Genomic DNA, 13,905 nt, shown 5'->3' on the forward strand with positions numbered 1-13,905 from the left:
GGAGAAGTACAGGTGAAGTGGAAAAATCATATGGTCTACCTGCTAAATGCTTTCCACTTTGCACTTCGTAAAAGAGGAGGCCACATCCCTGGGAGATGCCTGGGCAGCTCATTCAGCAACGCATGGGTGACCTTAATTGGGGCATTTAGGTTTTTGGCTTGCACTTGCTCTGAGTGTTTCTGGCACAGGTCACCATGGAGGGTACCAGTCTCTTTGGATGGGGAGTGTTCTTCCTGACTGCTCAGTGGTTGGGTGGTGTTGCTGGAGTTGTGAGCAGGACTGAGCAGCAGATGAGTTGTACTTTATCACCATCCTTAGCTGGAAGCATTCCTGCTGGGAATAGCCTGTGCCTGCCTTGTATCCATTTGCAGATACAAATGGAAGCTGTCCGTACTGCTGTAGTATCTCTTGTTGGCAGAGTCTGGGTGTTCCTCAGTGTGGGAACATCACCAAGGTCAGCTTTTGGCAGCCACGGCTTTTCACAGCCCTGCCAGGAGGATCCTGCCTGAGTGCCCAGTGATCCTAATTCCCATGAACTCCAGTGTTCAAATCAATACCTTTATTTACAAGGATCAGCTTCCCTTTCCTAACCACACCCAACATCTATAATCCAGTCTGATGCCTGCTTGCACATGACATCTTGCTGGGTGTCAGACCCTGAAATCCCAGAAATCCCAGAATGGTTTGGGTTGGAAGGGATGTTAAAGATCATCTCATTCCAGCCCCCCTGCCATGGACAGGGACACCTTCCACCAGATCAGGTTGCTCTAAGTCTCACCCATCCTTGGTCAGAAGTAAGCTCCTCTCGGGGTGACTCTGCTTTGCACCTGAGTCAAGTTCTTAGAAATGCTTTTAGGATGCCAGGTGTGACTAAAGCCAGGCCTGTGGGGGATGAGGACTTGTCCCACCCAGGAGTCCATTTCCATCCTCTGTTGCTCCATCAGCATCAGGCTATAGCTGGCTTCTGCTTACCGTGGCTGCATTCTTTAGGTCCCGCAACCAGAGTGGTACCTCTTGGGAAACTTTCAGGTTCAAGTTGGTGTGGGGCTTTGTAGCCTCTAATTCCATCCAGCCCCTTTTTGAAACCCTTCCCAGAGCATTTTCTGGGGAAACCTTGGCACGCTTTAGCCCCAGACCAACCACCCACAGTGTTCCTACCTGAGCATCCCTGCCCAGCAGGGGACATCTGAAGCCACACTTGACCTGTTGGCTTGATTTCCAGCTTGAGCAGCTCCCTGGGATGCCAGCAGCAGAAGCAGTGTAAAATCTGACTGAAAAGGGAGCTGCTGCTGCTTTGGTTCTGTAAAGAGCTGAGAGGTCCACATCTGAAGCCTGACTTATTTGCCAGCTCTATGCTTTATTATGGTAGGAGGTGCACCCACCAAAGGACAGCCATCCCCAGCTCTGGTTGATTGGATTGAATCCATTTGAGCTGTCACAGTAGCAGATAATAGGCTGATACATGTTTTGGTGGCTTTTTCAGGGTGTGTGTACAATTGTGTGGAAAAAGTGCGCTGGTGATGCACCTGCAGGGCTTCTAGATCTGAGAGTGCTCTGCAGGGTGAAGCGGTGTAGATCAATAACTCAGGCTGGAAAAGGATCCTGGGTTAATTAAAATGGGAGAAAGGTTTTCCAGATGAGGTCGGTGAAAAGGTCACAGGAGGCCGAGCTCAATAAATAACATTAAAAAAAAAGTGTATGTAAGGTTATAGATATATATAGATATGAAAATAAAAAAGAAGGAGAAATTAAGTGGATACCTCTCTTAAAATACACTGGTACTGAAATATGAGCAGCTTTGAAACCTTCAGCCTATTAAAATAATTAATTGAATTAAAATATTAAAGGATTACATGCTGTCTGCCTCAGTTAGATGTTTGAACTGATGGGAACATGAATCAGCTGCAGCTGGAGTTTATTGAAGGGCTAAATCAGCTGTTGATGGCCATAATCTTTCCTGCAGAAGAAGGAAGGAATATATATTTTATTTATGTTTGTCCAGTGTGTTCAGTTCAATAACTGAGCAGGGTGGATTGGGGTCTTTTTGAGTCCAGGACGAAAAATTCATTGTGGGAGGAGGTTAACTAGGCATAAGCGCTTTGAAGTGTTATTCCTTGTTGCTGCTACTCATTCCCTTGCTGTGAGCAATTTCCTTTGTTCAGGAAATTCATTACATGATAAAGGAAAAATGAATAATAATCTTTTATCTATTATGCTTATTCATTAAGAAATATGAATAGTTGATTTTTGTTCATGTTCTGTAATTGCAGCTGCAAGTCGTCATGGAGAAATTAAAAATACACAGTGATAATATTAGAGGGGGTTGGCTTGTCTGACGCGTTGTTTTTAAGCTCCCAGGGTACTGTAGCTGAAAAGAAGTGTGCTGGGGAGGAGGCATTTTTTATTAGTGATAATAAAAACAAAGGACTTTTTAAAAAAACCCCTGAGATAAATCTGCATACACTGAGAATTGTAGTTGCCTAAATAAAGCTGCAGCTAGAGGAGCTCCTCCCGCGGCTCAGGGTGCGTGTGGAGGCGGGTGGTTGTAATAGCCACAAATAAGGCTTAATATGTCTCTTTTTTTCCAAGAAAACAGCTTAAAAAGAAAATAATGAGCTGAGTAAGGTGTGTTCTGAGGCAGGGGTTTGCTGAAGGCAGCAGGGCCGGCAGTGGAAGTGGCAGCTGCTGCTCTGGCTGCACAGGCAGTGCCGGCCGGCAGCGGAAAAACATGAGATGAGGAATGGGGGGAAAAATGCTGATTGCCATTTCCCCTGACACCACAGCGTTCTGGGATAAATCAAATTGATGAACTTGGAGAAGAATGCCTGGAAGAGAGTGAAAAAGCGATATGACCCCTGAGAAAGGAAGGCGGTGCAGGCTTCAACAGGCCATTATTTATTGACTTTTTAATTCCCATGCTGAACCCCTTAATGCCAAATGTTGCCAAAAAGTTTACACTTCGCTTTTTCCTTCTATTTTTAAAAACATTTTTGGAACAGTCTTGGATCTCTCATGCTTCGTTTGATGATGCAAGAGATCTCATCTTTACATGCTATAGCCTCGCTTACAGAAGTTTCTAAACTCTCTGAATCCATCCATGAGGAGTAAATTAATCTGCTCTTTATTATGTTGGTCATTTATTGATCCAGTGATGTCTTCCTGTACATGTGTGTGTATATATATATACACACACACACATATATATATATATATGCACACAGGTGTGTATATGTAAACCCAGAGAGAGAGAAGCTGTGGCTGCCCCATCCCTGGAAGTGTTCAAAGCCAGGTTGGATGGGGCTTGGAGCAGCCTGGTCTAGTGGGTGACATCCGTGCTCATGGTGAATGGGTTGAAACTAGCTGATCTTTATGGTCCTGCCCAAAACAAGCTTTTCTATCTCTCTGTAAACATACATATGTATGTACATACAAACCCAGCACAAACCAGCAGATTTTAAATAATCATTTTTTCAGTTATGGCAATGGGTGGCCCCCAGTGTCCTCCATGTACTATTCTTACACAGTTTATCAGGCAGAAAGGTGCGTTGGACTTAAAGGCTTTTCATCTTTTTTTCCTACAACCTCTAAGGGTATTTTGGGGTTGCAGACCCCTCTATAGGGAGTGTTCCATTATTTAATCTCTACTCCCAACCTGCTTCTTGCAGAATGTTTGATGGCCTGAGGGACCTGTGGGTTGTAGGGGAAAAACCCATGCTGGTCACGCTGGGGTCTTGTGGACATGGGTGGGCAGCACATGGGCTCACCCAGCTCCAGGAGCCCATCCTGGAGGTCGTTCCTGAAGTCAAAAGATTTGCAGCATCCTGCTGTGTCCAGGCTGCTGCCCCCATTAGAGCCTGTGGCTTCCATCTGTGGAAGATGCTCATTGAAACATGGCATGAGTGAAGTCGCAGGGACAGGAGTTTACACTGAGGACCGTGCAAGTCTGGGGCTGGACTTGATGCTGTTCCTGCTGGGAGGGTCAAACATTTCTTCATTTCTTCCAGTGGCTTTTTGGCTTGGTCTGGCTTTGCCTTCAGGAGGTGGTAGGAGACAGCGGTGGCTACCAGCCAGAGAGGTGGTGGCATCTTCCTCCTTGGAGATACTCAAAAAGCCATCTGTACAAGGCCCTGGGCAATGGCTCTGGTGGCCCTCTTTGACCAGGGCCTTGATTGACCAGAGGGCTCCTCATACCATTGAGTTGCCTGCTTGGGGAGGTGCAGGCCATGGGAGCATCTATTCCTGAGTGCTGCTGTGTGTCCTCCAAGGGAAAGGTATGGACCACTTGTTTGGCCCATGGGACTGTGCTCAGCATGTGCTGAGCTGCACGTTTCATAGGCAGCTTTAGGAGAATGCTGTGAGATCTCACCTACAATAGGGCTCGTGCCGTGCTCAGAGAGAGGGGGCGAGGTTTGCTTGGCTGGAATGGAGAGCTGTCAGCAGAGCAAATGGCACGGAAGTGTTGTACCTCCTAGAAATAGCAAAATACACACTGAGAATCAAAGCTTCCCTATGAGGTTTTTTTCTAAAACCATATTCAAATGAAGATTTAATGTGGAAACATGTTTCCTGATGTAAAGGTGAATAGTTTAGCTGTACGGGATAAATATTTTAAGAGTAGCGTATCTCTTTCCAGTAAAAACACTCTGGGCAGAGACTTCCTTTTGGTAGTAAAATGAGGCTGCTATTTTATGTGCCACTGACCTGATTCCAAAAACAGTATTAAAAATAGTGAAGTTGGCAGATGCTGACATGGGAGGCAGCCAGATGGAAGGGGCAGAGCTGTGAAAGGTGAGGCTGAAGTGAGGGGTGAGGGCTGTGAGGCTGATGGACACCAACTCACCAGTTGTCTTCTCACTCTTCAGCAGCTGCCAGCATTGCATGCTGTGGTGGGAGTGTGTGGATTGCAAATGGCCCATAAAATGAATTGCCAGTTAGCATCACCTAATTATCAAGCTCGTGATTATTAATTGAAGGCCCATATGGGTGTGAGTTTCTGCAGGGCTTCTCTGCTGCGCTGCGACTCCGATGGGTTGTTAAAGGCTTTGTGGGAGCTGCATTTCTGCAGTGGGCTATGAGGCCCCAGAAAACAGGTGTTGTTCCTTTCTTGATCTATTGGAGTTGGAAAGGGCAGTTTCTGAGCAGCCTGCGCTGAGATACACATCAGTGAGCCTAAGCAAAGGGCTGGAGCTGGCTACAGGAATCCCCCATACACGTAAAAACCAGCAAAGGCCTGACTCTCCACAGCTGAGTCACTGTTACAGCTCCGAATAACAGTCGTTAGTCACTCTTTGATTATGAGGATTTTCATATTCACTGGGTGCCACATAGTATTTATTTAAACACCTCTCCCAAGCATCCTGCAAGATATCATTAGGCAGGTGTTGTTGAGTGATGAAGGGCTGTGATGACTGAATGTGTTAGAGCTGGGGCACAATGAAATGTGCTGTGTGAGACTCAGAAGTGTTTCTGCACCTTTTTTGGATGTGTTTGCACGTTGTCGTGTGCCAGCACCTAATGTGTTCTTCTGCTTTGTCCCTTCTTGCTCCCACTTAGGCTTCAGCTCAGTTTAGATTTTTTTCTCTTGGTTAATAAGTCTTCACATTTGCACAAGTTGTCTTTTTAGGGTAGGGTATTTTGAAAGTTTCAGTAAATATTTTTCTAAGGACCTAAGTGCAGATGTGCGTGGCTGGTGCTTTCATGCCTGACTATCAGATTCACTTGGCCAGAAAGTGGGGTCACAGTGGAAGCATTTTCCTGTGCTCTCTCAAACCCTCACCACGGAGGTAAATATTCATCAAGAGACCCTTGTCCTCCCCCACACTCCAAGATTTACTTTTCCAGTGAGCTGAATTTCAACCAGGTCCCTGTGTAGGTGTCATCCTGTTGGCCACCTTTAGAAGTTCAAAAAAGTGTTCAAGGCCAGCTTGTATGGGACCCCGAGCAACCTGGTCTAGTGGGTGGGGGGGATGTTGGAACTAGATGATCTTTAAGGTCTCTCCCAACCCAAACCATTCTGTGATTTCTGTGAACTGAGGCTGAGGCAGAGCTTGGATATTTGACTGGCTCATAGCCTGAGGAGACAACGGTGAAGTGCAATTTTGATTTTGAGGCATGGAAGGGTGACGAGACTTGCCCAAGGCTGGGGTGGAGGTTGGTTGCTTGATATGGATCTCTAACCTCCCAAATTGTAAGGACATGGGAATGCTGGAGAATGGCACTCGTTGGAGAAGTCCCCAGCCCGGGTTCTCCTCCCTGGGTGCAGGAGGATGAGATGTGTCTCGCATTGGGCTCAGGCTTTCTCAGTCCTCTCTTTTTCCCCAGTCTCTGTTGCAGCAGCATAGTTCTTTCTGTTGTTAGGGTGTCTTCCAGGCCTGCTTCCAGAACTCCATCAGCATGAGCTCTGTGCAGCACAGTGGTTTGAAGATTTAGGGTAAAATCTGGGAAGAGGCAAAGCCTCCGCCATGAATATGTAATAGAAAAAGCTCCACAACACCTTTCCTTTTGAGGAGTAATTTCACCAAGAAGGGAAATCAATACCTGCAGTGGATAGATAAGCCTTTCTGAAATACTTGGCACTGCCAGCAGCCCTCTGTCAATGGTTGTTGTGCTGGAGGGCTCCTGGGTTTGGGTTACAAGATAGCTGAAGGCTCCCTTCCTTGGCTACTGGGTGCAATATGAGCTTGAATTAGATCAGATGAATTTCTTGGTTGCCTGTGGGCTTGCTCATGCAGGCATCCATCTTTTGCCAGGTGCATCTTGTTCAGCCTTCCCCAAATGTGGCTTTGATTGGGGTACAGGAGCTGCCAGCTTTAGCTGATTTATTGTTCAGGCAGGGAAGCTTTAACAGGTCTCCATATGGGGTTTTTTTAGTTGCTGGAATTAAGTGTGTAATTTTTAATTGGATCCTCTTACTTAAATCCACTGTCTATGTGGGATGAGTTGGCTGGAGGCCATGGCAGGGCTTTCCTGTGACCTTCTGCAGCCTCTCCAGTGTCTCACTGCTGCCCCAAAACCCTTCCAGCATGAGGATTGTCATCAGTGGTTTTAAGAGACACCCATGGTTCTAAGATCAATGTTGGCTTTAGCAACAAGCCTCCCAGCCCTGCCTGAATGTTTTATTTAGTTCCCTCATAAAAGCTTTGACCTACATCTAGCACCAGGAAGCGATGAGGCTTTGATAATACTCGGGCATCCCGGCGGAGGGCACGCTGCTAACCGAGCTTCCAAGTCGAAAATGGATGTGTACTTTAAAACATCAGATAAACCAATAAAAGCTTCAGTCAGTAAACAGCTTTATCTCTACCAGGCAGTACGTGATCCAGTTTTGATGGAGAGGATGTACCTCTTCGTGAACTGTAGGTATTAGGAAAAGAGCTTTCTATTTTTAGCTGTAGGAAAACAAAGCAAAAGCCAGAACACCTACAGTTTTTGTTGATATGAGGGTGTCAGCAGTGGAAATGGGCTGGACCACTCAGGGTGAAGTGCTCCAGTGAAGCAACAATGATAAAAAAGAAAGGTCCTGTTTGAAATTTTCTTCGCTGTGTGTCTTAGATGAGGTTGCTCACCTGAAGCTCTCAGTGTGAGTCTTGTGGGCAGCTGTGATGGCTTCGTGGGTGTCCTTTCCAAAACACTTACAGCCTTTAAAAGCAATGGAGGAGATGTCTGGGAGGGACAAGGCAGGGAATTTGTCAGCCCAGAGTCAGGGGAGGTCAGCAAGAGCAGGATGAAAAGTGGTGTCATTGCCCTGAAAAATCAAGAGTCCCGGGGTGATGCTGCGGGGTCGCTGCTGCACTGTGGTGTGGCCCCACATTGATTTACACTGCTTGTCTGGGGGGTTGTGTCTGTGCCATCACCCATTTGTGTACTCACATTGCATGTTTTGTGTTTCTTTTCCCCTTTCCAGGATGAACTTGACCTCACGGACAAGCACAGAGAGGCCATGTTTGCGCTGCCGGCGGAGAAGAAGTGGCAGATCTACTGCAGCAAGAAAAAAGTAAGAGACTCTTTGAGTGCTGAGCCTCTTCCCTCTCATGCACGGTGGGGAGGAGATGGGGAGAAGGGCACAGATCTCTTGGGATGCCAAGTGGTATTTGGGGTGTCAGAGAAATGTATCTGTTCCTGGAGTGACTCTCTGGGAAAACAAGGTCTTTGGTCTCCAGCCCATTCAGGCTGTAGGGGGTGTCCCCACAACCCTCATGGGTGTCCTCAGTCCCATTCTCATCCCTACCAGCACATCAGGGCCACGTGGAACTCTGTGGGCACTGAGGTTGGCCTTGCAGGGGCAAGGGGCTGCTCCCCATCTCCTTAGATCCCCACCCAGTACCTAAAGGAGGCTTATAAAATACATGAGGACAGACTTTATAAAGGAGCTGCTGCAGTAGGACAAGGGGTAATGATGATTTTAAACTGGAAGATTATTTAGGTTAGATAAAGGAAGAATGTGTTTACAATGAGGATGTTGAAACACTGGCACAGATTGCCCGAAGAAGCTGTAGATGCCCCCATACCTGGAAGTGTTCAAGGTCAGGTTGGATGGGGCTTGGAGCAACCTGGTCTGGTGGAAGGTGCCCTGCTGACAGCAGGGGCATTGGAACCAGTTGGTCTTTAAGGTCCCTGCCAACCCAAACTATTCTAGGGTTCTGTAATTCTGCTCCCAAATTTGCCACTGTGTCCCTCACCTGGCTGCAGGGGGTGGCAGTCACTGGCCCCACTTGAAGGGCACTCGCTCTTGTTTGATGCCTCTTTTCTCCTGCTGTAGCAAGGGCACCAGATCTTCCATCCGCATTTTAGGCCAAGAGCAGGCTTACCTTGCTCATGTAGGATTAAGTTTTAAGCCTCTCATAAATACCTCTGAAATCCCTGTATTATTGTTAGACAGAGGCCTGCCATGCCCGAGATTTAAATCGGAGGGGAGAAGGGATGTTAACAAATTACAGGCACTGGTCTGGATCAACAAGAGAATGGGCAGGGGATGCTCGCCTGTCACTGCCTGATGGATAAAGCAGAGCCTTGTCCTGGTGTGTCTGGATAATGGGAGAGTTAAATCAAGCAAAGCCATGTAATTATTATTGTGAGTGGAGATTACGTGCTATCTAATCTCCAGAGGAAGGGTTTAGATGGAGCTGATGGTGGCTCTTTCCCTTTCCAGAACCTCCTTGCTCTCATGTTTTTTTTAAAGGCTGTGCTGTGAAACTCCTTGCTCACTGGGGGTGTTGAAGGAAGGAGCCACAGAAGTGCCTGTGGCATCCTTAGAGGTTTTGGGAGCAGGCATCCATCCGAGGCTGGATCCTAGCTGCTGGTCTCCTCTGGTCCTCATTCCTCTGGCTGTTCCCAGTCACTCCTTCCCTACTTGTGATACCATCACAGTGAGCTGCAGAACATAGGTGCCACTGCTTGCTCTGATGGAGATGTGCTGGTGGAGACAAATTATTTTCTCCTGTTTTTAAATTAAAAATGAGTGAGACCATATCAATGAAGGCTCCAGCCACGGAGGAAGTCAGGAATTACATGGGCTGGAGAACATGTCTCTGTGCCCAGCAGGCTCTAGGCTGTCCTGCCCTGTGTGGTGATGACTGGTGAGCAGCAGAAAGACCGGTGGATATCCTGGCAGCTCGTAGCAAATCTTACTTGTGCTCCCATGTTCTCATGAGGCCAGATCACCTACATGGTAGCCTGGCATCGAGGAGAGGTGCTGGACTTCTCCAGCTGAGAGCAGTGTCTGCTTTTGGGACAGGGCAGCAGAGCTGGGGATAGGACAGTGGTCCTACCTCAGTGCCTTGGCTGCACTCTGAGTGGCGGCAATTTGGGGAGTGCAGGATGTGCCCAAACCCTGTGTTTAATGACAAGTTTTTGCTTGAGATGCTTGTAATGTTTCACCTGGTGGGTCCCAGGGGGCTGGCAAAGGTGGGCATCAGTCTCAGGCAGCTGCCTGACTTACCACCAATCCAAAATTGTCGCCTGAGCAGTTTTTGCTCTTTCCTCTGCTGCCAGTTTTGGCTGGCGCTCCTCCTGTGCTGTCGGTGTCATCCACCACACTCAGCTCCCCAGAGCGCATCCCAGATGTTGCATGTTTTATATATTCCCACGATGGGCAAGATTTTGTAAAAGGGAGCCAAAACTGAGACATGTTTTGCTGGGCTGTCCTGGAGAGAGACCTGACAGCACCTGGCCTTGGCAGCGCCTGTTGAGAGGAAACAGGGGAAATCCAGCTATTCCCCAGGCATGTTTCTTTCCCTGGAATATTTCCCCATGGCCTGCAGCCCTGTATCCTGGTTTCTCTGCCCTGCTAGCAGCTGGTTTTATCCTAGCCCACAGGACTGGCTTGGCAGGGTGGAGGCTTTGTCCTCCTTGATTCTCCATCCATGGAGACAGCAGGTTTGATCCCAATGTTGACTCTGCTGGGCCCAGGGGGTTGCACTGCATGAATTCCTCGTGGTCCCACTCCACCTGCATCACCCTGTGTCGCTCAGGGGGCAGAGAGACAAAAAGCATCTCGTGGTGGGGCTGGCAAGTTCCATCAGCAGCAGCCTGAGCAGGAACTGAAGCCTGCACTAAATGCAGCACCCGTGCAGTGCTCGGGGCAGGAGAGAGATTTAAAGATTATTGGAGAGACCTTCTTTGAAGTCATCAGCCCCTCTACGGCTGGGATAAAGCAGGGAAATGCAAAGGCGGAGATGCATTAACAGCGGGGTGAAATCTGCTTTTAGAAGTGGTATTTCTGGACGATGACTCGTTTCATACCTCATCCCAAAATATTTCGCTCCCTGCTGGCCCCGCTCTCCAGGAGAGGATATTGCTCGGAAGCACGGGGAGGAAGCAGGAGGGTTTCCAGATTTGCTGTTTCTTTGGCTGTGGGTTTGCCTCTGTGGAACAGGGTGACTCAGGATGGCCTTTTTCCAGAGGCTACGCTCCAGAGGGAGTTAATGATTAACCCTTCGTGCTTAGTCTGCAGGACCTTTCTAACCACAGGAGATTTGGCTCCTGACAGCCCGTGTGTGTCATGTCAAGCTGTTAAAGCAGCTCAAAGGGTGGTTTTTATGAGCCTCAAAAATATGGGTGGGTACAGGGTGTTCGGGCAGATGCTCAGAATAAATAACCAGGTGGGAGGGATGGGTAGTGAAAACCAGCTCGCATGAACGCAGGGTCTGGCTCTGCCCCTCTCCCTTTGGGTCCAGCTGAGCAGTTCTGAAGCTGGAGTGTAGGAAAAATGGCCCGCAGGGGTGCCAAGTGATGCTGAGCTCTGTAAGCTTGTGTTGAAAACCCAGTGGCATCACTAACCCTGGGTGCAATCACTCTGAGCAGTGTGAAGCAAAGCTTGTATCTAAAATTTCCTCAGGGTCAGATAAAAAGCCAGGATCCCTTCGCATTAGGAAAAGGCCACAGTGGTGATTTTTCAGGGGAGGATGGGGAAATGTGTGATAAGTAGGGAAATGAGTGATGTCTCTCCAATAATCCTCTATTTCCCAGCCAGACAGCCTCTTTCCCCTCCAACTGCGCCTTCCACCCACTCCCTCCAGAGAGCTTCGCCTTCCAGCTCACGCTTCCACTTGTCCTGCTCAGTCCTGCAGCTCCTTTGTGGGGCTTGTGTTCCATTCCCTTCATTTAAAAAATGTCAGTTCCCCATATTTTTGCTGCAGTAGCAGAACTAAGAGCACAAGCTGACAAAGATGGCATGCAGGGGAGGGGAGGATAAAATAGCTCGGCGTTTTGCCATGCTCCAGGGTCACCTGGGATGGATGAGAAGGATTTCATGGCCTCTGAGCATCCAGATATACCTGCTGTTATTGCAGCAGCAGTTGAAATACCATCTCAGGTGTCATTTGCTCAGGCTGACCGAGAGAAACTGGCTGTTTGCATGGCTGGGGGTGTTTTTCACTGGGAAATGTTTATAGTTTTTATCTTTCAAGGTAATTCCCTTTTTAGTTCCAATCACAACACACTTTTGTTTAAGCAAGGTTTTTCTCGCTCTCCAGCCAAAAAATGCATCTGTTAGCAATCTTTTTGGATTTTAAAGCGAAGCTTTTCAAACAATGAACCAGCTGACTATGAAAGGCATCTGGTCATGCTATATTTGCTTATGGGGAGCATAATTTTTAAACCCTGGGAAAAGCGTACGAGGGCATGTGTGTATTTGTGGAGAGAGGGTATAGGAAGTGTTAGCATATGGAAAACCAGAGCGGGCTGGGCTGGGCTGGTTCAGACCCTGAGATCCCAGCTTGGGGAGAGTCTGATGAAATTCCAGCCCTTTGCAGCATGGCTCCCTGGGGAAGCAGCTTTAGTTGAATGATTTAGGTGCTGTTCCAGGGATACCTGGAGGAATGAGGGAGCCCTGGAGGGCTGTGGTGAGTCCAAACCTTGGCCAGCACACACCTGGCAAAGGCTGGGCCATGCTGGTGGAGCTGGGCTGGATTTAAACATCTCATGCAGGCTGCAGACCCCTTGGCTTTAAAACCCATCCATGCCAGAGTCTGCTTTCTCTCTGACCTTGCAAACAGCATCCAGGTGGATCATCCAGAGCAGTCAGGGAGGGAGGGATTGCCCAAATGCAATGGGCTGCCAGCTGCTGCGAGCTTTCCCTTGCTCTGCTGTTATGGAGCAGCAAGGAGGGGCGGGGAGCACGGTGCAAAATAAAAGTTGTGTCGGGACAATGTGTAAAAATGAAGGGGGTGTTTCTATTTTTGCAGCAGGTACCAACTGAAGAGGGTTTTTTTAGCCCCTTGCTGTGACTTCCGCGGAGCAAAGTTCTCCTGGGGCAGACTAACCTTGCAGGTAGTGCCGAGAGGGAGGTGAACCATCAAAATCATAGAATTGTTAAGGTTGGAAAGACCTCTAAGATCATTGAATCCAGCCATTAACCCAGTACTGCCATATTCACCCTTAAACCATGGCCCCAAGTGCCACATCAACACCTTTTTGGACACTTTAGGGATGGTGATTCCACCACTTCCCTGGGCAGTTCCTCACCACATTTTCAGTGAATAATTTTTTCAAAATATCCGACCTAAGCCTCCCCTGGCACAACCTGAGGCCATTTCCTTTAGTCCTATCACGTGTTACCTTGGAGAAAAGCCATGGATGTTGTCACTGAAGGGCTCTCTAGGGCTTTCGTGGAGCTGGCTGCTGTGAGCCAGGCCTTTCCTTCCAACCTCGTAGGATGTAGCTTGGTGTGTTGGACATCAGATGAATGGGGAACTCAGCCAGCCACCATCAATTATCCCAAAGCAGCTCCAGATCCAGTTATCCCAAAGCACCACCATGGGCTGTGAGCGTAGGGAAGCAGGCTGCTGGATCAGATGTGACATCACCTGCAGACTGAGGATCTCAAAGATGTTGCCAGAAGCTTTTTTAGGAAGCAAAGCAGGTGTGACAAAGCCCTGAGGCACATCACAGGTGTCTTTCTCCCCACCACCATGGGGACATGCTGTGAGGTTGCAGTGCTCCCTCCCAGCAGCTGCATTCCTGCGGGTCAGAGCAGCAGGAGATGCATCTTCCAGGCGCAAATAGGTTGAGGCCAGCCTTGAAATTGCTTTGAGCCATCACTGGCTGAGGCCCCACTTCCTCTGTCCAGTGGTCATTTGGAAGAGAAGGAAGTCTGGCTGTGGGAGCTGCTGATGCTCCGAGGGGGAGGCACGAAGGCCGTGGAAGTGTCAGCCTTGTAACCAAGACATGACAGGGCTGGGGAGTGTGAAATCTCCCTGGGAAGAGGAAAGGGATGGCTGGAGCTGGCAGATTGGTGACCTTCACTTGGAAAAGCTCCTGTTAATGAGGCATCTTGAGCGGGCACTGCTTTCCCTGCGATGCTGAGGAGGGGATGGAGCTTGTTTATTGGGTTCACATCAGCACCCCCTGCCCCTGCCACCGTGGAACAAAACAGTGGAGTGGCAGCATCCATCAGCCCCATGCACA

General features: G+C 48.5%; 1 protein-coding gene across 4 annotated transcripts in view; it reads left to right on the plus strand.

The window, feature by feature from the left end:
* DAAM1 (dishevelled associated activator of morphogenesis 1) overlaps positions 1 to 13,905 on the plus strand; it is a 90,272-nt gene that overhangs the window by 43,043 nt on the left and 33,324 nt on the right. For all 4 annotated transcript variants that reach the window (XM_048307289.1, XM_048307290.1, XM_048307286.1 and 1 more), the window contains one exon: positions 7,904 to 7,993. In XM_048307289.1, coding sequence (XP_048163246.1) covers positions 7,904 to 7,993 — 90 coding nt within the window. The remainder of the gene's footprint in view (positions 1 to 7,903; positions 7,994 to 13,905) is intronic.

The sequence above is a fragment of the Corvus hawaiiensis genome, chromosome 6 (assembly GCF_020740725.1).
Source record: "Corvus hawaiiensis isolate bCorHaw1 chromosome 6, bCorHaw1.pri.cur, whole genome shotgun sequence".
Classification (NCBI taxonomy): Eukaryota; Metazoa; Chordata; class Aves; order Passeriformes; family Corvidae; genus Corvus; species Corvus hawaiiensis.